This window comes from Orcinus orca, chromosome 8, assembly GCF_937001465.1.
Source record: "Orcinus orca chromosome 8, mOrcOrc1.1, whole genome shotgun sequence".
NCBI classification, from domain to species: domain Eukaryota; kingdom Metazoa; phylum Chordata; class Mammalia; order Artiodactyla; family Delphinidae; genus Orcinus; species Orcinus orca.
In genome coordinates, this window is record NC_064566.1 from 75,767,625 (window position 1) to 75,789,202 (window position 21,578).

General features: G+C 35.8%; 1 protein-coding gene across 1 annotated transcript in view; it reads left to right on the forward strand.

The window, feature by feature from the left end:
* CNTN5 (contactin 5) overlaps positions 1-21,578 on the forward strand; it is a 1,406,915-nt gene that overhangs the window by 1,376,467 nt on the left and 8,870 nt on the right. The window contains exons 22-23 of the mRNA XM_049713144.1: positions 14,198-14,384; positions 14,852-14,964. Of these exons, the coding sequence (XP_049569101.1) occupies positions 14,198-14,384; positions 14,852-14,964 (300 nt within the window). The remainder of the gene's footprint in view (positions 1-14,197; positions 14,385-14,851; positions 14,965-21,578) is intronic.

A 21,578-nucleotide genomic window follows, 5' to 3' on the forward strand; every position in this document is an offset into this window, starting at 1 on the left:
CAGAAAAGTTTCTATTGGGTTTAGCAGTTACTGGTGATCTTCAGGAAATTTTCACAATTAAGTAAGTGATCCATATCCCTTGTGTTATCAGTTTAGTTACTTCAGGTTGTAGACATCAAATACCCTTAAGAATATTACTTCTATCTAAATAATGGCTAGTGGCAGCAATTTAGAGAGAACCTCAATTCAGAACTTCAGACCAGCAACACATTTGTTTGTTGTGGAATCATTTAAGTCTCTTGTCAGGATATCAAGGTGTCTTGATATACATTAGAATCATAACTCTTCAGTGTTATCAGAAATGGGTAAGAGTCAGACTCAACCTCTCAATATGTTTTCACACCAGTCAATGACTATAAGAGAATTGAATTAACCACTGCAGACAACTATCTTAGCCTCAGATAAAAGCAGTTAAAAGAAGTCAAGGGCTTCCCTGGTGGCGCAGTGGTTGGGTGCAGGTGCACACGGGTTCATGCCCCGGTCCGGGAAGATCCCACATGCCGCGGAGCGGCTGGGCCCGTGAGCCATGGCCGCTGAGCCTGCGCATCCGGAGCCTGTGCTCCGCAACAGGGGAGGCCACACCAGTAAGAAGCCCGCATACCGCAAAAAAAAAAAAAAAAAAAAAAGAAGTAAAGATGAGACTTTTATATGGGAAACTTCCCTTGATACACCAGGCATAATAATGGAGGTAAATGAGAAAAAAGAAATCATTTCTGAAGTCATGACCACACCTTTAATTCCTTCTAGGATATGGCTCCTGTCAAACACATACTCAACTGCCATTTTGATATGGACAAACTTTATCTCTAGAATACATAGTACAGTATTAACTAATGATAACCCCTCAATGAACTCTTCTTAATAAATAATCAAACTTGAACCTATGTCATTCACTTGACTCTGAAATCTTTGTGTTTTCTCTTCCACTAATCTTGGGAGGCTACCCTCAAGCAAGGGTCATTTAGAGGGAAGATGGACATCATCAAGAGCAATAAAGTCCTTAAGGCTCTTATAACATCACCTGATCCCCCATCTAAGCTCCCATCACTGTGCTCTCCTTCCCCTGTACGCTCCTCAAGTGATTCACAGCCTGATTCTAATTGTGACCTGGATTGTCAGATTTGGACCTCGTTTGTGCCTGATCTGACTTTCTGTGCATTTCGTCTGAATCTCAGTTATCATTTATTATTCATTCACTTACTTATCCACGTGCTATTTATTGAATGCCTGCTAAGTCTTGGTGCAGTGGGTGGGGTAAAACAATAAGTAAAATAGACAGATTCCCTGGCCCTTATGAAGTTCACAGTCTAGCAAGGGAGACTTTATTTCAGTTTCTTTCTTTCATTTTTGTTTTTCTGTTTTTTTGGTAAGGCCTTGTAGCTCCTTTTGTTTGATGTCTTGGTTTTGATATTCTTTTCCCTGATGTAGCCAGACCTATAGGGCAGCTGTAAGGATCTCAGTAGGAGGCTTTCCCTGATACCATCTGTCAATTACCTACCTACATTTAGCATTTTTGTCCTTTACAAGGAAGCCTCCATTACACTCTCATTTGTTTACCAAATAATGAATCAAGCATTTTGACTTAAACTATGTTCATCTGCAACTAACTTACACTTTCAAATACATTAACCAATTAATTCAAATCAAACTGTATTTGTTATTAAAATGACTAATTGCTCTATCTAATAGAATGGTCAAAGCAATTGATATGGTAGAAATAGCTATGCATAAAGATAGCGTCAGAATGATGACAGCCCCTAGCCTACCAGAAAATAAAATGACTTTATGGTAAGAGGCTTCAGGAAATTTTAGTAATATTATCCCCTTTAATTTCAAAGTGGGTCCACCCATGGACATTTCTAAATGTCACAATTAGGCTAGATTCAAATTCTTCTATGAAAAGAAAAAGAGTGGTCTTTTCAACAAGTTTGCAAGGCTGCCTTTTATTATACAAGTCTTATACTACCTCACAAAAATGACCATCTGAGGAAATAAGAAAGAATATGAAATCACAAATATAGACACCACTCCATCTAATTGTATTTTACAAATACAATTGAACAATTTTGTTGACATTCTCTTAAAACAACCCATTTGAGAATTTTGTTTACTCACATGGAAGTAGCTTGAGATTTCATGGCTACAGAGACTAAATGTAGAAAGCGTTGACATTGAGATATGTGAAATTTCTAGCTTATGACATGCAGCATGATTGAAAATCAAAAGTGAGCTATATGCATTGAATGACTGATTTTTGAATTATCATGACTGCCCCATCTCGATTGCCATCCCTGTCATTGGCCCATGCAAATAAATTATTAGTTTCAGTTTTGAATTTATGAACCCACCAGCATTAAGTGTCCTGTGAATGGTAATTCCTGAATCTTCGAGCAGAGCCTCTAAAGCTTTTCCTAGAACACCGGGATTTTTATGTGCATACAAAATCAGAGCAGATGCCAGTCTAACAAGAAAAAAGACTAAAGAAAAATAGGGCCAAATTTCATCATCTTTTCTCTGATTTTCCCAAATTGGGAGGAATGACAAAGGAAATTGGGTTATAATGCAATGTTGGATGATTAATATTTGTTATTCCTTCACTTATCAAGCATTTATTATCAGGCACTGTTCTAGTCAGTGGAAATGCAAAACTATTAAGATCTAGTCCCTGCTCTTAAAAGAAATCACAGTTTAATACTGAGAGATGTTTGTGGGAAATTTAAATAAGCAAAAGGCAGAGAGGAAGACATTGGAACAATACAATTCTTATGTCCATAATTACCCTAGGATTCCTTAGCATCCTGATCCTCTGAAGAAACACTAGTAGCATAAACCCATGCCAATGCCCTCCATGGGCATAGGTTTCTGTTTGCTTGAGCATATGCTTCTGTCCCTAAATGTCCTCAATTTTCCTAAATAAAACAATAAATCAATCGATAGAAATTTTATTGAATAAAATAAAAAGGAAATTTTAGACATATTTTTAAATATTATATTGTATATTCTGCCTGTGAAACAAAATTCCTCATGATTATCAAGTTAATGGTGCTTGTATTCATTGTGACCTTTTTGGAAGAGTATTATTAAGTATATTTTTTAATGGCTGGGTTCATTTCAATAATAAGCGAAAATGTATTTTTATAGCAGAGTGAAAAGTGCACAGTGTCCGAGTCCTAATTCTTAACTTTTTCATGCTTATTATGAAGAAGAACAAAAGGCAAAACAACTTGTTCCATTTTACAATTCTCACTAAAAGACACACACACCCCTAGAGACTCCTTTTCCCAGGCTATATTCAAGACTTGCATGTATTTATTTTAGAACTTCCAGAGGGTGTGTAACTCAGAAGTTCATTTTAGACATGTCACTAAAGCCACTTCCACTTATTGATTGCACTGAAAAGACACTAATTGTGTTTTGCTCTATAAAGTAAGTTGTAGTGGGGATTTCTTAAGGGGAAAAGGGATGAGATTGTTGTTTTTATTTTATGAGCTGACTCTAATCGTCAAAGCAGGAGACAAAAAAAAAAAAATGGTCCTCACTGCTGTTTGACAATAACTCATACTAGGCAGATTGCATTTAATTGGTATAGCAGAGGGTGCAAGGGTGAGTGTGTGTGTGTGTGTGTGTGTGTGTGTGTGTGTGTAAAATGGAATTTCAGACATAAATTAAAGGGGGAAAAGAAGCTGAAATGAAACCAGTTCCCAAAAGGCTAAAACAAAGGCTGTTTTATTTTCCATATGGTGGGCAGCCGCCGTTGTACGGATTCTCCTTTGGCTTTTTGTTATGACTATATAAAACTAAGAATATAAAAAACTAAACAGTGAGAAGAAAATACTTCTACACTCCCTTTTCTGAAATTCTGCGGACTCTGGAAAAATCAAATAGCTTTCATGTCTCTATCATTAGATTTCCTTCTTAGGTTATTTTCAGAGACTGGGAGGCTAACTAAAACTATTTATGATTTTAAAAAATCAGCAGATCAAAAGGAAATTATAGAAGTAACTTGAAGATGTAACAGTTGTTTAACTTGTTCCTTCCCCTGTCCTATTGAAAGGCAACCTGTAGAATTCTTTTAGAAGGTAATGAATAACTCAGTGTATACTGTGTTTCTGTTTCATTTACTTCTAAATACATTGCTTCATGGAGAAAATTCCCTAACCCAAACCACATTTCATATTTTCTTCTACTAAAACTTTTATAAACCATTTTATTTTCAAGAATATTAAAATATTTGCCTGAATATATTGTTTTACCCACATGAAGAACAAAAAGGGTATGTATGGATGATATCTTTTATCATATTCAGAAGTACTTCCTATTTTTTTCACTCTTTGACACAAATGGTAATTTACTGTGTGACCTCTAAACAGGGTTTTTTTCTTTACTCCTAAACGCAGCCATCCTGAGCTCATCATGTCCATCCACAATCTCACTCTCTGTTACATAATACACATTTGTACACAGAAAGCATCCACGCAAAAAATAAAATAACAAATGTAGACATCAACCCATTTAATTTTACAAATACTTGGAATATTTTTGTTGACATTCTCTTAGAATGACCCATATGAGAAATACCAAATTGCAAAAAAATCTTCCTTTCGAGGGTTGGGTTTTTATCTTAAGTACCTGACAACATACTTGTGGCATAGAGGTCCTAATTCAATGAGTGTTGAAGAGTTAGATACAGACATGGTCTTGCTTACTATACTAAGAAATATAGAAATATTATAAGGTGTTTGAACACACACAAAAAGGAAGTTTTGCAAAAGACAAGCTTAGCATTATAAAAATGCCAATTACTAATTGACTATTTGCTAATTACAAATGGCTGAGACTTTATTTTCAAAAGGCAAGACTTTTTTTAATCTACATATAGAAAAGTGCACAAATCATAAATGTACAGCTCAGTGAATTATCACGAAGTGAACATAGCTGTGTAACCACAATCCAGGTCAGGAAACAAAACATTTCTAAGAACTAGAGAATCACCTTGTGTCTCTTATAGTCATTATCCTTATTCTGAACCCCACACCCCCACCAAAAACAAAAACGAAAACCAAGTATCCTGACTTCTGATTGGTTTTACTAGTTTTGGGAATCATATGGCGCTTTTTATGTCTTGTATTTTTCACTCAACATTATATTGGTAATATTCATCCATATTTTTATGTGTTTTCTCCTAAATTTCATTTGTGAGTATCCCACAATTTATTTATCATTCTTCCATTGATGGACATTAGGCCTGTTTGCAGTTTGGGTCTGTTTTCAATAGAGCTGAGTACAGAGGAAAATTTTGGTAGAATTATCCACTTGCAATATTAAATCTAATCCATGATTATTATATCCCTCTTTTTTTTAAGCCTTCTTTGATCTTTGTCTTTACTGACCTTGCAAATCTTTCCTTAGATTTATCCCTATTTAATATTTTTATTCTAATGTAACTGTAACCTTTGTGGGGTTTTTTACATTTTTTAAAAATTGTTTTTATTTAAATTTTTTTTGAAATCTTTATTGGAGTACAATTGCTTTACAATGTTGTGTTAGTTTCTGTTGTACAACAAACTGAATCAGCTATATGTATATATATATACCCATATCCCCTCCCTCTGGAGCCTTCCTCCCACCCCTCTAGGTTGTCAAAAAGCATCAAGCTGATCTCCCTGTGCTATGCAGCAGCTTCCCACTAGCCATCCATTTTACATTTGGTAATGTATATATGTCAATGCTACTCTCTCACTTCGTCCCAGCTTCCCCTTGACCTCTTGTGTCCTCAAGTCCATTCTCTATGTCTGCATCTTTATTCCTGTCCTGCCCCTAGGTTCATCAGAACGACTTTTTTTTTTTTAGATTCCATATATATGTTTTAGCATACGGTATTTGTTTTTCTCTTTCTGACTTACTTCACCCTGTATGACAGGCTCTAGGTCCATCAACCTCACTACAAATAACTCAATTTCATTTTTCTTATGGCCGAGTAATATTCCATTGTATATATGTGCCACATCTTCTTTATCCATTCATCTGGAAATGGACACTTAGGTTACTTCCATGTCCTGGCTATTGTAAATAGTGCTTCAGTGAATATTGGGGTACATATCTCTTTTTGAATTATGGCTTCCGCAGGGTATATGCCCAAGAGTGGCATTGTTGGGTCATATGGTAGTTCTATTTTTAGTTTTTTAAGGAACCTCCATACTGCTCACCATAGTGGCTGTATCAATTTACATTCCCACTAACAGTACAGGAGGGTTCCCTTTTCTCCACACCCTCTCCAGCATTTATTGTTTCTATATTTTTTGATGATGGTCATTCTGACTGGTGTGAGGTGATGCCTTATTGTGGTTTTGATTTGCATTTCTCTAATAATTAGTGATGTTCAGCAACTTTTCATGTGTTTGTTGACAATCTGTATATCTTCTTTGGAGAAATGTCTGTTTAGGTCTTCCACCCATTTATAGATTGAGTATTTTGTTATTTTGATATTGAGCTGCATGAGTGCTTGTATATTTTGAAGATTAATCTTCTGTCAGTTGCTTCATTTGCAAATATTTTCTCACACTCTGAAGGTTGTCTTTTTGTCTTGTTTATGGTTTCCTTTACTGTGCAAAAGCTTTTAAGTTTCATTAGGTCCCATTTGTTTATTTTTGTTTTTATTTCCATTATTCTAGGAGGTGGGTCAAAAATGATCTTGCTGTGATTTATGTCATAGAATGTTCTACCTATGTTTTCCACTAAGAGTTTTATAGTGTCTAGCCTTACATTTAGGTTTTTAATCCATTTTGAGCTTATTTTTGTGTATGGTGTCAGGAAATGTTTAATTTCTTTCTTTTACATGTAGCTATCCAATTTTCCCAGCACCACTTAATGAAGAGGCTGTCTTTTCTCCATTATATATTCTTGCCTCCTTTATCAAAGATAAGGTGACCATATGTGTTTGAGTTTATCTCTGGACTTTCTATCTTGTTCCATTGATCAATATTTCTGTTTTTGTGCCAGTACCATACTCGCTTGATTACTGTAGCTTTGTAGTATATTCTGAAGTCAAGGAGCCTGATTCCTCAAGCTCCATTTCTCTTTCTCAAGATTGCTCTGGCTATTCAGGGTTTTTTTGGTTCCACACAAATTTTACAATTTCTTTTTCTAGTTCTGTGAAAAATGTCATTGGTAGTTTGATAGGGATTGCATTGAATCCGCAGATTGCTTTGGGTAGTATAGTCATTTTCACAATGTTGATTCTTCCAATCCAAGAACATGGTATATCTCTCCATCTGTTTGTATCATCTTTAATTTCTTTCATCAGTGTCTTATAGTTTTCTGCATACAGGTCTTTTGCTTCCTAAGGTAGGTTTATTCCTAGGTATTTTACTCTTTTTGTTGTAAAGGAAACTGGGAGTGTTTCTTTAATTTCCCTTTCTGATTTTTCATTATTGATGTATAGGAATGCAAGAGTTTTCTGTGCATTAATTTTGTATCCTGCTACTTTACCAAATTCATTGATTAGCTCTAGTAGTTTTCTGGTGGCATCTTTAGGATTTTCTATGTAGAGTACCATGTCATCTGCAAAGAGTGACAGTTTTACTTCTTCTTTTCCAATTTGTATTCTTTTTTTTTTCTTTCTCTTCTCTGATTGCCATGGCTAAAACTTCCAAAACTAGGTTGAATAATAGTGATGAGAGTGGGCACCCTTGTCTTGTTCCTGATCTTAGAGGAAATGCTTTCATCTTTTGAGATGATTGATTGAGAATGATGTTAGCTGTGTGTTTGTCATATATGGCTTTTATTATGTTGAGGTACGTTCCTTCTATACCCACTTTCTGGAGAGTTTTTATCATAAGTGGGTCTTGAATTTTGTCAAAAGCTTTCTCTGCTTCTATTGAGATTATCATGTGGTTTTTATCCTTCAATTTGTTAATATGGTGCATCACATTGATTGATTTGCTTATATTGAAGAATCCTTGCATTTCTGGGATAAACCTCACTTGATCATGGTGTATGATCTTTTGAATGTGTTGTTGGATTCTGTTTGCTAGTATTTTGTTGAGGATTTTTGCATCTATGTTCATCAGTGACATTGTCCTGTAATTTTCTTTTTTTGTTACATCTTTGTCTGGTTTTGGTATCAGGCTGATTGTGGCCTTGTAGAATGAATTTGGGAGTGTTCCTCCCTCTGCTATATTTTGGAAGAGTTTGAGAACGAAAGGTGTTAGCTCTTCTCTAAATGATTTTTAGAATTCACCCGTGAAGCCATCTGTCCCTACACTTTTGTTTGTTGGAAGGTTTTTAATCACAGTTTCAATTTCAGTGCTTGCGATTGTCCTGTTCATATTTTCTAATTCTTCCTGCTTCAGTCTTGGAAGTTTGTACTCTTCTAAGAATTTGTCCATTTCTTCCAGGTTGTCCATTTTATTGGCGTATAGTTGCTTGTAGTAGTCTCTCATGATCCTTTGTATTTCTGCAGTGACAGTTGTTACTTCTCCTTTTTCATTTCTAATTCTATTGATTTGAGTCTTCTCCCTTTTTTTCCTGATGAGTCTTATGCAGTGTCTTTTTGGGCTCACCATTACCCCAGTTGCCTACAGGCACAGTGCATGGTAAATAATACATATTCAAAACAATTTTTTGAAAAAGTAATTAAATTAATAGTTTTGAAGTTCTCAAAGTATGGTAAAATATTTACATTTCAATATGCACTTTGATTATTTTTTAAAACTCTAACCTTTGGCTTCCCTGGTTGCATAGTGGTTAGGAATCCACCTGCCAATGCAGGGGACATAGGCTCGAGCCCTGGTCCGGAGAGATCCCACATGCCACAGAGCAACTAAGCCTGTGCACCACAACTACAGAGCCTGCACTCTAGAGCCTAAGAGCCACAACCACTGAGCCTGCACACCACACTACTGAAGCCCACACACCTAGACCCCGTGCTCGACAACAAAGAGAAGCCACCACAGTGAGAAACCCATGCATCGCAACGAAGAATAGCCCCTGTTCACCACAACTAGAGAAAGCCCACACATAGCAACAAATACCCAACACAGCCAAAATAAATAAATTAAAAAAAGAAAAACTTAAAAAAATAAAAACTCTAGCCTTACTAGTCTAGAGAATAAATTACTTTCAATGGTGCAAAAATCAAATTTTTGTTTTGCAACATTAAATAACATCAGAAAGTAGAGCTGTCTTTATTAAATTCAGGGAGTACACTGTTGAATGAGCAGTGATCACTGAGTGCAATTTAAATTATAAAAACAAGTGAATACAGGAGCTAAGAATTGTGTTTTTAAAATCTAACAGGTAACAAAAATCAGACAGGAGAATATAAAATACTAGTAAGAATTCTTCAGTGATTATATATATGACTGAATGAAGACTGGGAAGTAGGGGAAAGTTCATAGCGCATCCAGCAACCACTGACTCCATATAGCAGCATTCATGGATTTTAGATCCTGTAATTTCATGTAAGGGAACCAGACTGTGTATGACATGGATATCTTAGAATCATCACATCAGATAATTGAATATGTTATCTGCTTAGTTAAAATCATCATTATGGAGAATCAACTTTGGAAAAAAATAAGTTATCTACTAAGAAAAACCATCTAGATTTAGGTTCAAATCTACAAACTTAAAGTTATCAGCTGACTCAGAATTCATGCTTCCTGCCTGCCACTATTAATATTACATAATTTGGAGGAACAAAGTCAAAAAACAAAACAATATGAAGGATAGCAAAAAAGTAAACACAAATTACAAAAATCAGAAATGTTAAGCCATCAAGAAACAAAATAGTTCAAGTAGTTGGGTGACAATGAGGGAGCTGTCTAAAACTATTCATAAAACTGAGGTTTTTATAAACAAGGTTATAGAGATTCAGTGGTTAAGTAACTTGTCCCATTATATGAAGCTTATAGATATCAAAAATAAGATTAAAATTTAGGCCTTCTGACTCCAAAACCATGATGTGCCTAGAGCTTGCAACATTTTGGCGTATCTTTCAGATTCATACACTTTTGTTGGAAGTGAAAATTAGTGCAAACTATTTGAAAACCAGTGTGGCATTTTTGTGTCAAAATCATAAAAATTTCAATAATCTTAGACCCCATAATCACCTGTCTGGAATTCTATTCTGGGGAATTATTCCAATATGTGGAAAAAAATGTACATGAACATATTCATGGCAACATTTTAATTAAGAGAGCAAAAGTTGGAAGCTACCCAAATGTTCCACAATAGAAAAGTGGTTAAATGATATTTGGTACACAAGGCATATGATAGACTTTTAGTATTGATATAAAAAATGGGAAAATATTTATATGTGACTATAATGTTAGAGAAGAAAAGTAGTTACATAATTATATTAACTATATGTAATAAAAATACAGGAAGGGATAAACACAAAAAAATCCCCAATTGTGTGAGGGCGATAAAATAGCAGGTTATCTATTCTTCCAGTTTCAGATATTTATATCTTTTTAAATGTTTTTAACCTCATTTCAAGTGATCTCATACAGAGTTCAAAGTTTATAGGTTGATAAAATCTATCATCAGGATAGAATTGAATCATGAAGAAATAAATTGAATGAAGAGGAACTTTCAACTTTCAGAGGTGCAGTGTGCCTTATGAATACTATATTATCTCAATTCCAAGTTAAGAATCACTAAATAAGCACGATGTTAAACTCCAAATATTTTTCTGTTTTTCTGATTTACCCTATCCTCCATCAAAAAAAAATTTAGTAAATAAAATTATTATTTCACTGTGAAGGTCATAACTTCTCCAGCTCTTTTTTTCAATATGCCAGAAAGAGAAATAATGTGTGGATTTTTTAGATTTATCACAGGTTTTACCTGATGCAGCTAGTATTTGTGTTTTCTCACAATCAGTGACTTCCAAACATTTTATATTTTACTTGGGATGTTTAATTTTGTGGTGATTCATCAGAAAATTAAACATTCAATATTTAACCTAAGTGTCCATCGACAGATGAATGGATAAAGAAGATGTGGCACATATATACAATGGAATATTAGCCATAAAAAGAAACAAAAATGAGTTATTTGTAGTGAGGTGGATGGACATAGAGACTGTCATACAGAGTGAAGTAAGTCAGAAAGAGAAAAACACACCCCGTATACTAACACATGTATATGAAATCTAAAAAAAAAAAAAATGGTTCTGAAGAACCTAGGGGCAGGACAGGAATAAAGACGCAGACATAGAGACTGGACTTGAGGATACGGGGAGGGGGAAGGGTAAGCGGGGACGAAGTGAGAGAGTAGCATGGACATATATACAGTACCAAATGTAAAATAGATAGCTAGTGGGAAGCAGCTGCATAGCACAAGGAGATCAGCTTGGTGCTTTGTGACCACCTAGAGAAGTGGGATAGGGAGGGTGGGAGGGAGATACAAAAGGGAGAGGATATGGGGATATATGTATATGTATAGCTGATCATTTTGTTATACAGCAGAAACTAACACACCATTGTAAAGCAATTATTTTCCAATAAAGATGTTAAAAAAAAATTCAATATTTAGAAGTCCAGAATTTGTATTGAAATCTGTGTTTGTATCAAAATCTGTAATTTGCTGAATTTAATCACACTCAACTCCCTCAAATATTTATATTTAACTAACTTAAAATAATCTAGCCAATTAAAGAAAATTGGCTAGATTATTGCCTAAATTGAAGCAGAGACCTAGAAATCAGATATATCACTGGGAAGGAGAAAGATACACATTTGTTCATCCAACAACATCTCATCAAATTTTGTAGTTTGAAAATAACAGATTTCTTCAGTTAAAAGTATGCTCAAGACCAAGCAAGATAAGTTAGTTCTTGGAATTGGGACTAATGGGGCAAACATAGTACAGAAGGCAGTGTTAGAGCATTTCAGCTTAATCAAACAAATTTCTGAAGTTCAGTCACTCAGCTGTATGCCAGGTCAAATCTATGAAGAGACAGGGATGAGAAATAGAAATTTGATTATGATTATCTTATTAACTATATATATATATATATTCATATTCAAGATCTGTGTAGGTGTGTCAGGCAGTGTTTAATTGCAAAGAACTAAATTACTCTAACTAGTTTAAGTAAGAAGTGTTTTATTATAAGTATTAAATGGTTTACAGAATTATTGAGTTAAATTACCACACTCCAGGGTGATCTTTCAAAAGTAACTGTTAAAGCTAGTCAATAAGACTAAGACACCAGGAAGACACTGATGTCTTCTAAAAGCAGGAAGTCTCCAGCCCTAGTCCCACACTCCACTACCATGGTTTGGAAGCCACCATGAACAAAATGGCACCACATTCAGGAAGCCTCTGTGATCTGAAAGCCTCTGCTATTACTGCCTGTTCCAGAATCCTGCCATGTTTGCTATAATTTGCACCAATAAGATGGATGTCTTGTGCCTGGCTCCTTGACTCCCATAAAGCTAATGGTTAGACAATAAGCCATTCATTTTTGCTGCCACAGTCAGGGGGTGGAGGGGAAAGGAAAAATAATGTCTCCATTACTAAACTCATAGGCAAAAGAAACAGAATTTGTAGAAATTCACTCTCCATCTCATTTTTACTTTCAAATACCAGGCATGGCATCTGACTGGTTAAGCCTAAAACATATTCAGAGCCCTAACTGCAAGGGAGTCTTGAAAGTATGATTTTTATCTTTGCATCTCTTAAGTCCAGGAAGACACTAGAATGAGGGTGAAATGGATGCTGAAAGCTAAAGTACCATATCCCTTTGGTTACTCAACATCCATACACATCCTTCTCCCCATTCAACAACTCCCCAAAAGCAACAACTGGCAATGACAATGCTCCATTGTGCAAATATCTCTTAAACAAATGAAAATGTACCCACAATCTCCCTAAAAGGGAAAGCCAAGGAAATTTCCATTAGTCAGTCTGTCCATCTCCTGTAATGAACTACATTAGAAATTTGTCTACCCACAACACTCTATCACAAGAAAGGAAGGGACCCAGGTTATTTAATATTTAGATATAAAACAGTATAAGGAAGAAAATATGGCTCTTACAGTCTTCATTTCATAAGGCTGCAGTTATAATTTGTAACTTTCTTCCCCCTCTACCCATTTCTTACACCCTTTGTCTTTAGCCATCATCTAGGCTGGTAGATGCATTTTAATATGGTACAGTGACTCAAATGTTTTTTTCCTGAGAGGTAGGAGCCTACAGTGACTTCCTACGGCCCCAAGGTACTGGTACTAGTATGCTAGTACCATGCAAGTACTGGTACTAGGCATGCTCCAGAATATCTCAAGTTCCAAACAAACTCCTCACTGCCCAAATTTTGTAGCATCAACCTTAGGTAAGCCAGAATCTGGAAAATGTGATGCTTGGTTTTCTAGCCTGCAGAGTAGAAAAAGCCCTTGAAGGATGATGAAATGTTTGCAGCAGTCCACTTCTTTCACCACAGCAATTAATTGGAGAAAGAAGAATCACTCTTCCATTATTTTTACCGCAGTAAATAGGTAGGGGGAAAAAAAACTACTCTCTTGTGCCTTTATGCATGGTTAAATTCCAGGGTCCGAATAAGGTTAAGCTTTAGGTACACAGAGATAATTATTGAATCTCATAAAGGGATCAAGATCTGTATGAGACCAGCCACCAAGAGCTCATAACCAGGGAAGATCACCTCAATGTACAAATTGTACTTTGACAAAGAGCTGTTCCCTTCTGCCGCCCTCCCATATCCTAGCAAAGCCATTTCTCTGCATTTAAACCATTCCAAATTATCATGAGTGTTCTGTCGCCTCTCCTCTGTTAAATCCATCCAGCTGTGTGATTCACCTTTGTGTGGGGCCCAGGAGGAAATATTTCTCATGCCTCTTTCTCAAATAATTCATTAAAAGCCCCATGGCTTTGAATGGGAACTGGTTCTGATGACCTATGAGAAAAGAACTTCTTCAATTTCTTTGAATGATTCTTCATACTACCAGGTTAAAAGGTAGCACCTTTCATTGCTTTGCTAAGTTGCTGCAGTTTACACAGCTGCAAATCATGCAGTGGCCAAGATAGTGATTTTAGCCTCATTAGTAGAACCTGTTAATTGGATGATACAGGAGTGATTTCCCAGGGATGGGTTTGAGAAACATCCAAAGGGAAAAAAAAAATCAACAATCATAAGCACAGGAGAAACTTTAAAATTAATCTTTCATGTTGACAGATTGGCTATAGGAAAGACATGGAACAAGAAGATGCAGCAGAAACCATCAAAACTAGGGGGAATGAGTCATCTGTCATCCTGACAGGATTAGAAGGAAATACATTATATCACTTCACAGTGAGAGCTTATAATGGAGCTGGATATGGGCCACCTAGCAGTGAAGTGAGTGCAACCACAAAGAAATCCCGTAAGTGACCTGGGCTTTTTGTTTGTTTCAGACAAAAGGGAAACATCTTTTAACATTTCTGAAAGCCATGTGAGGTACATAAAAAGCAGAGTTGAAGAGGAGTTTTGATTTATAGTCTTGCTTCATGCTTAGATCTGAATTCCAAAACTAGCTCAGAAAATTTTGTATTCATAGTAGATAAGGGTTATCTTCCTGTGAAACAAGGCTAAGCGATTTTGACACAGAAGGGAGATAAAAGGATTCAGGTTCAAAAACTCAGCAGAGTAGCTATTAAAATGACACTCCTGGAGCAAAACCTTCCTTATCTGACTCTAGCTGGAAAGAAGCCTATGGTGCCAGTCAACTAGAAAAGACTGATGTACTCACAAGAAAAGACTGAACACAAGAAAAGACTGAAATACAAGGATTTAAGTGAATAAATGTATTTAAGACTCTTCGTCCACTCACTTTTGCTTTTTATTTTGTAGCCCCCAGTCAAGCACCTAACAACCTCAGGTGGGAGCAGCAAGGCTCTCAGCTTTCTCTGGACTGGGAACCTGTCAGACCATTAGCCAACGAGTCTGAAGTCATGGGCTACAAGGTCAGTGTTTTTCTACTCTTTGGATAGACTCTCATCTAAAAAATTGCTAATGTGAGGATGTGTAATTTAAAAGGTGTATAAAGACCTATTAACATACCTATTTTTTTCTCAATCATTTTTCTACCTGTATCTTAGAAAGAGCCTTCCTGCAGTGGGGAATCCAAGGAAATCAAAATCAGTTTCAGCTACACAAGGCACAAGAAGGGAATGGGTAGGAAAGACAACAACAATTTGAATACAGGGTAAAAATGGCTCATGAAACAGTGTCAGGACAAGCAGAACTTAGAGAGTCTTGGCATTCTCTTCCCAAAGACAAACTGTCCTGGCAGATGGAAAAGACTGGACCACATAGTTTGAGTATAAAGACTTTCCATTAGCAAAGAAACACAAGAAGAAAAAAATGCTAGCGTCAGCACAGGGGATAGGAAAGAGACCATGGAGAGAGACAGCAAGCTCCAAAATAGATACAACATTTCACATATGGTCATCCTGCTATGTGCTAGCAAGAGATCTGCAAATATAAAAATGTTTAGGCAGTTTGTTTTTGAAAAACAGCTTTGTCTCTGATTTTAAAATATGTGGTCAATATATTGAATTGGCTGAATTTCAAATTCTTTTTCAATAACATCAGATTCTATTTATTGTCTTAAACTCATACTGATTCATTAGTGGAATATTATTTATAGCAGATTTTTTTTAAATTTCAATGATCATATTTGACTGAAAAGCATCATTTAGGTGGCTGTTCAACTATCAGAGATGGTAACACAGCACTTTGTATATAAAGTGCTAAAATTCTGAAGCTAAAAACTGAAAAAGTTATAAATGGAATATATTTTTAAGTTAGATAATTCCCATTAAGAATATCTTAAGGCAAAAACTGTAGCAATTCTTACAGACTATGATTGGTATGGGTCATAGACATCCTCACAATTAAACACTCACACTCAAATCTGTCCTAATCCGCGTGGGTATTGAATTTGATCTTTGGGGGGAGGGCAGATGTGCCATCTTCTGTATCCTTCTCTTAGTCCTCTTCTTTCCACATCCTTCCCCTCATCCTCACAACTTGTATTCTAAGGCAAAGATACCCTTCAATGATTAAGGGTAGCAGTCTGGCCAGAAATGGTGATGAACCATCCGAGAACTAATCTAATGTCATTAGAACTCTAGCAAGCAATCTCCCAAACTGGAGAGGCAAATAGACGCAAGAAAGAGCTAGATAAAAGCATATGACTGCCTAGAAGAGCCATTTGGCTTCAGGCACCTTTCAGGTGAGAAAAGAAATACCATACCACATGGAAAATACATGAGCCTCGGCATAGGGCTCCCAGGTGGGATGACCCTCCTTGTTGCTCGCATTTGCCACTTCTACTTCTGTCATTGCTCACCTCTTTACATGTGACTGTCTCCCCACGCTGTTTATATATGATTGAAAGCAAGGCCTCTGTCTTACTCATCTCTTTATCCCTAACATTTCTAGAGTGGATGAATAAATTAATTTTTGACCCAACTTGAGGTATTTTATGCAATTACTCACAAGTGTGTATTATCAGCTGTGTGTTTTTCCTATCATGGCCTTCCCATGTGTTGTGGTGGAATGGGAAAAGAGAACTGGCTTCTGAGTCTGACAGACTTGAGTTCAAATCCCAGTTTTGTAACTTTGAGCTAGTTGCTTAACTTGAGTTTCATTTTAACTTCAAAAAAATGCAAAAATAATGATAACATATTATACAGATTATTTTAAGGATTAAGTAAGATAATTTGTGTAAAATGCTTAGCATATAAGAAGTGCTCATTGAAAAATAGCTACTGTCTTTCTTATTGTTATTGGAAGAATTCCACCTAGTAAGGTGGAATTTTCAAATATTTTAACAGAAGAAACTGATCTTTAAAAGTTGCCTGCCAGTTCTGTCTCAATGAAGACAGCACAAGTCACCTGGAATACATTGTTGTGGAGGAGGTAATCACTAACATGGTCCATCTTAGTTGTATAAATAATGACAAGTAGGTACATGTTGACAGAGGATTTTTTTCTTTTATTTCCTTGAAATGGTCTCACCTCCTTATGTCCCTGAGAAGGAAAATCTAGTTCCTAAGAAAGGACTCTGCTGATAACAAATGGAGTGAGACCTCAAAGCCTGTTCTTTTGTAACTAAACCTTATTAGAACTTCTGATGTATGGGCTAATCCCCAGTTAAAGACCTACTGGCAGGAATGACACAAAGTGCCCTGTGAGGGAAAGGGGACTTCAGACTGATGATTGAGGCTTAACATAGAGCCTGGATTCTCCTGGGAAGGTCTGGTTTTCACAGGGCAGGTGACTAAGCATGAAAGCTCCTATTGACACAGGCATAATGGAAAGGAATATGATTAGGAACAGTAGCTGTGAATATTTACTAAAGAGATGGAACCCAGAGGACACAAGCTTGGAGCCCCCTTTTCTGAGCATGAGTTGGAGGAGAACTACTACAGCCTTAGGCAAGGATCTGCATGTAGTGAAAGAGCTGTACCATCTGGAGGGAGGTTCACACAAATATGGAGAGGCTAGTATGGTACTCAGAGGGAGAAGACTTTGATTCCTACTACATACCCAAAAAACTACTGCCAGACCAAGAGTGGCACCACTCTTAAGAGCCCCATCTTCTTAAATGTAATTGTGTATGGCTGTCACAAAAAAATTAACAAAATTAGGGACATGTCAACACACTAATCTTTTCTCTTTCCATGAGGTAATTTGAGGTAAGCTTGCTGTATTAAGACTAAGTTTGCCTCTTGAGATTCTTGGAAAATTTGCAGTAGAGGATTTCCTGCTAATCAGGGCAAGAGAGAACTTCCACAATTAATTGCAATATCAAAAGGAAAGTAAATTTATTTTTACTTTTTGTCCTGGCCAAGTTACTTTGCTTGTAAAATCAAAAGAGATCACTAGAAATATACATGGTATGTAAATTTGAAGCTGGAAACTAGGAGTTAATGCCTGAGGTTTAAAGTGCAGGGATTGTATATTCCATGTTTTATATCAAGTCCAGTTTAAGATGGATGAATTAAGAAAAAGTCCTCATCTAGAAATTTTCCAGATTGTGAAAATGATTGGATTGTGATAAATATGGAGAAAAATGGATTTGTTCCATAGGCTTGATCCATAAATAATCCATTAAACTATTCTTTTTTATAGTTAAGATATTATATACTGGATGCAATTTATTCTCAAAAAAATAAACCACAAAAAAAAACATAAGATAATAAGATAAAACAGCAGAGCTTGGAATTAGACCAACCCATTTTCTAAGGAAGCATGAATCTTACTTCTTTACTTGATTCCACAGATTGAGGTGTCAGCAACATACATAAGGACTTGTCCTTATTACCAGAGAAAGATACAATAACAAAGGAAATTTGGTTCAAAGGTGTTAAGAGAAAAAGAAGGTCTCCCTACCACAACATCTTATCAGGAACTTCAAAAGTGACCAAGATTATAGTGAAAGAACAATAGAATTGAACCATATATGACAGTGTCACAGGAAACACATTAAAATTGAATCTATTCAGATAAATAGAATTAGCTAGTACTGAAATTTCTCACTGCTCTTTGAGACTGTCCAAGAGAACTTGGACTTCTTGGGATTTTGTTTAAGAAGTCCAGATTTAAAAGTAATACTTTTAAGATATCACAGCTTCTATTAACAAGCAAGAGGAATAGAAGCATGAAGAACAAGAAAAATGCTGGAAAATAATTGTCATTTGTAGACATGGCTACAAATTATTTCCACTCAAACAAAATAGCTTCCCACCTAAAAATATGAGTCAAATTTGGGAGTTTATTTAGCATATTCATCACTTCTTCAGGTCATTTTAATATTTGACTTCATTTTACATTTCCCAATTCAGATTAGCTGCATATTATATATATATATATATATATATATATATATATAATCAGGAAAATGGAACAACAACTTCAAAGAAATTTCCTAATTTAACTTATTTTTCCCAAATAAGTATTTTTAAATGAAGTAAACTTTGTTTTTATGACTCCACTAGCTTGGGATCTGAATCTAGAATCCTTACTAATTTTGGCACATGTTATGTCTGTTACTACCACTTCCAAAGAAATGCCAATAACAAAACTAAAGTATATTTAGCCATAATTCTCCTTAATGATCTTGAGAATGGAGAATTTTTTTCTTTGTACTGTGAAAGAAACTTACCAAGATTATAAAGTAAAACAGCCATCTTATCCCCACCTTATTCTCCTTATACAGACTTAAACTTAAGTGAAAGAGAAAATAAATGCTAAATATCCAGGGGCTATGCTTTCCCTTGTGCAAATATCCCCTTCCCCACCAAGACAGACTTCTGTCCATTCAGAAGACAAAAGCACTCAGAGGGAATTCAGGATAAGGGCTTCAGGCTACATATCAAGAAAACAGGGTCTCATTTTTTCTGTCTATATCTAGAAATATCCTTTCCTGGATATACAACCTCTTCACCATACATCTTCTCCTTCACCTCTACTTTCTGATATTTATAGAGCTAGGGAGAATATGGGGGAAATCAGGCTCAAAGCTTACTAGTTATTATATGATCCATCAATATAGACAGAAATTTTTGTTTGTTTATTCCATTTAGATATCAATTAGGGCCTGCCAGACTCCTGAGATATAGGTACACTTGAACTGAAATTGTATTCCACAGCCTGTGGAACTTTGAAGTCCATCCCTATATTTCTCCAGCTTCTCAGGGAGCCTAAGGTCTGTGGCCATTCTGGTCTCCTTGATTTCTTGTATCTTACAGCTGTTACTTTATCTTATATTTACTCCAAATATGGGACTCTGCCTCTTTCCTGTGATCTCTACAAGTTAAAAAGACTCATATATAATGGTTTATACCATAATTTCTATATTTGATTATGCTTATATGTTTTCATCATAAAATATTTTTTAAAGATTAAAACAGAAATGGCTTGTATAATGTCAAGTATATACATATACAAGGAAGACTTTATGGAAATGTCAGTGGGAGATAGAGTGAAAGGCACAGCATACAAACAAACATCTGAAAATTGCCATAGGAACTCCTGTTCTTAAAAGTCCTTGGAGTCACCCTACAGCTTGTGGCTTCTCACTGGTACTTGAGCCTCCCACCTTATTTTCACCTAGATTCTACTATCTTGCTGATTCCTCCTCACCCACCCATTGCCACTGGGGTTTTAGATCCCTCACCCACTTTTGTGAAGAACAATTGTACCCAAGATGCTAAGCAAGTGAATAGCCCTTCCATTTAATAGGATCCATCCTTCTAATGACACTTGTGGGTGAAACTAGCAAAAATTTATTCTGCTATATTTTTAGGCACACTCACACCATTATTGTTACTATCAGACATGTAAACTAGCCATTTCTAGATCATGCCTTTGAGAATAACAGGACTGCACTAAATTTTTGTTTAGGATCATCTCTTTGGCTAAGTTTTTTAAGTAGAATTTGAGAATAGTCTTGACAATAGACAATTTTCTTTATGCCTAGAGATAGCCATCATTGCAACTTCCAATCTATAAATATCCAAATTCTAAAAGTACTCCCTGGTCTTCTTACTGTCAATAACTATTTCTGACATGTCTTGATAACTCCTTAACCTTCTCATATTTCTCATTCGAGTCATGTCTTCTAAATCAGTACTTTAAAATGAGCAAAGATTCTCTAAATCACGCAAGACTAACCATTAATTTAATGTATCTTTTCACTTAGTATACCTACTTATTGACTCATAGCACTACATCTCTCTGGATGTATTGTTTAAAGCCACATTTAATCTCAAACTTCTTTTGCTACCATTAACTGATATTTTCCTGCCTTTACCTTTGTTCCCAAATCTCAACTGATCCACACATTTTTCTTCAACTCTGGATTTTACAGCCACATTAGATATGCATTATTGACTGCATTTTTCTTTGTCATAAGAATTGTAATTTATTGAACCATAATAACAACGTCCTCTAAAATAGTCACTCCCCTGCCAATCCTCACCAATTTACATACTTTTTTGTTGCCATAAATTTGCTTCCTAATTACCTCATGTGGATGAACAGAATTCTAATTCAGTATGCTGCTACAGTCAAAATGAGAGGCATAAATTCTGATACAATTTTCATTTTTTAAAGCCAAAAGAACGTGCTATAGGCATCCTCCTAGAAATGTTTCTGATTCCCAAATCTGTACCACTCTGTACGTGGCTATAGCATCAAATATGTTTCCTACTGCAGAACACAGCACACTCAATTGCACTGTTTATCTGTCTCCACTGTTACACTGTAAGTGCCATGAGGGGACCATATAGTCTTATTCTCTGATGAATCTCCAGTATATAGCACTGTGCCTAACTCACATGAGATACCCAGTAAAATATTTGATGTTGCTCTTGCCACTTCCCAACTATGTTAAACCTATGGCATCCTTCCCTATAAGAATTTCAGTAGATAGAATTATTGCACATATTTTATACTTTTACAGAGAATTTACTTCTCTCCCAAGACTCCGAAGTAAATTTGAATTCATGAAAGAGAAAGTAAATGGAGGCAGCATACTTTACCAGAATGCAGAAAGGAGGATCGA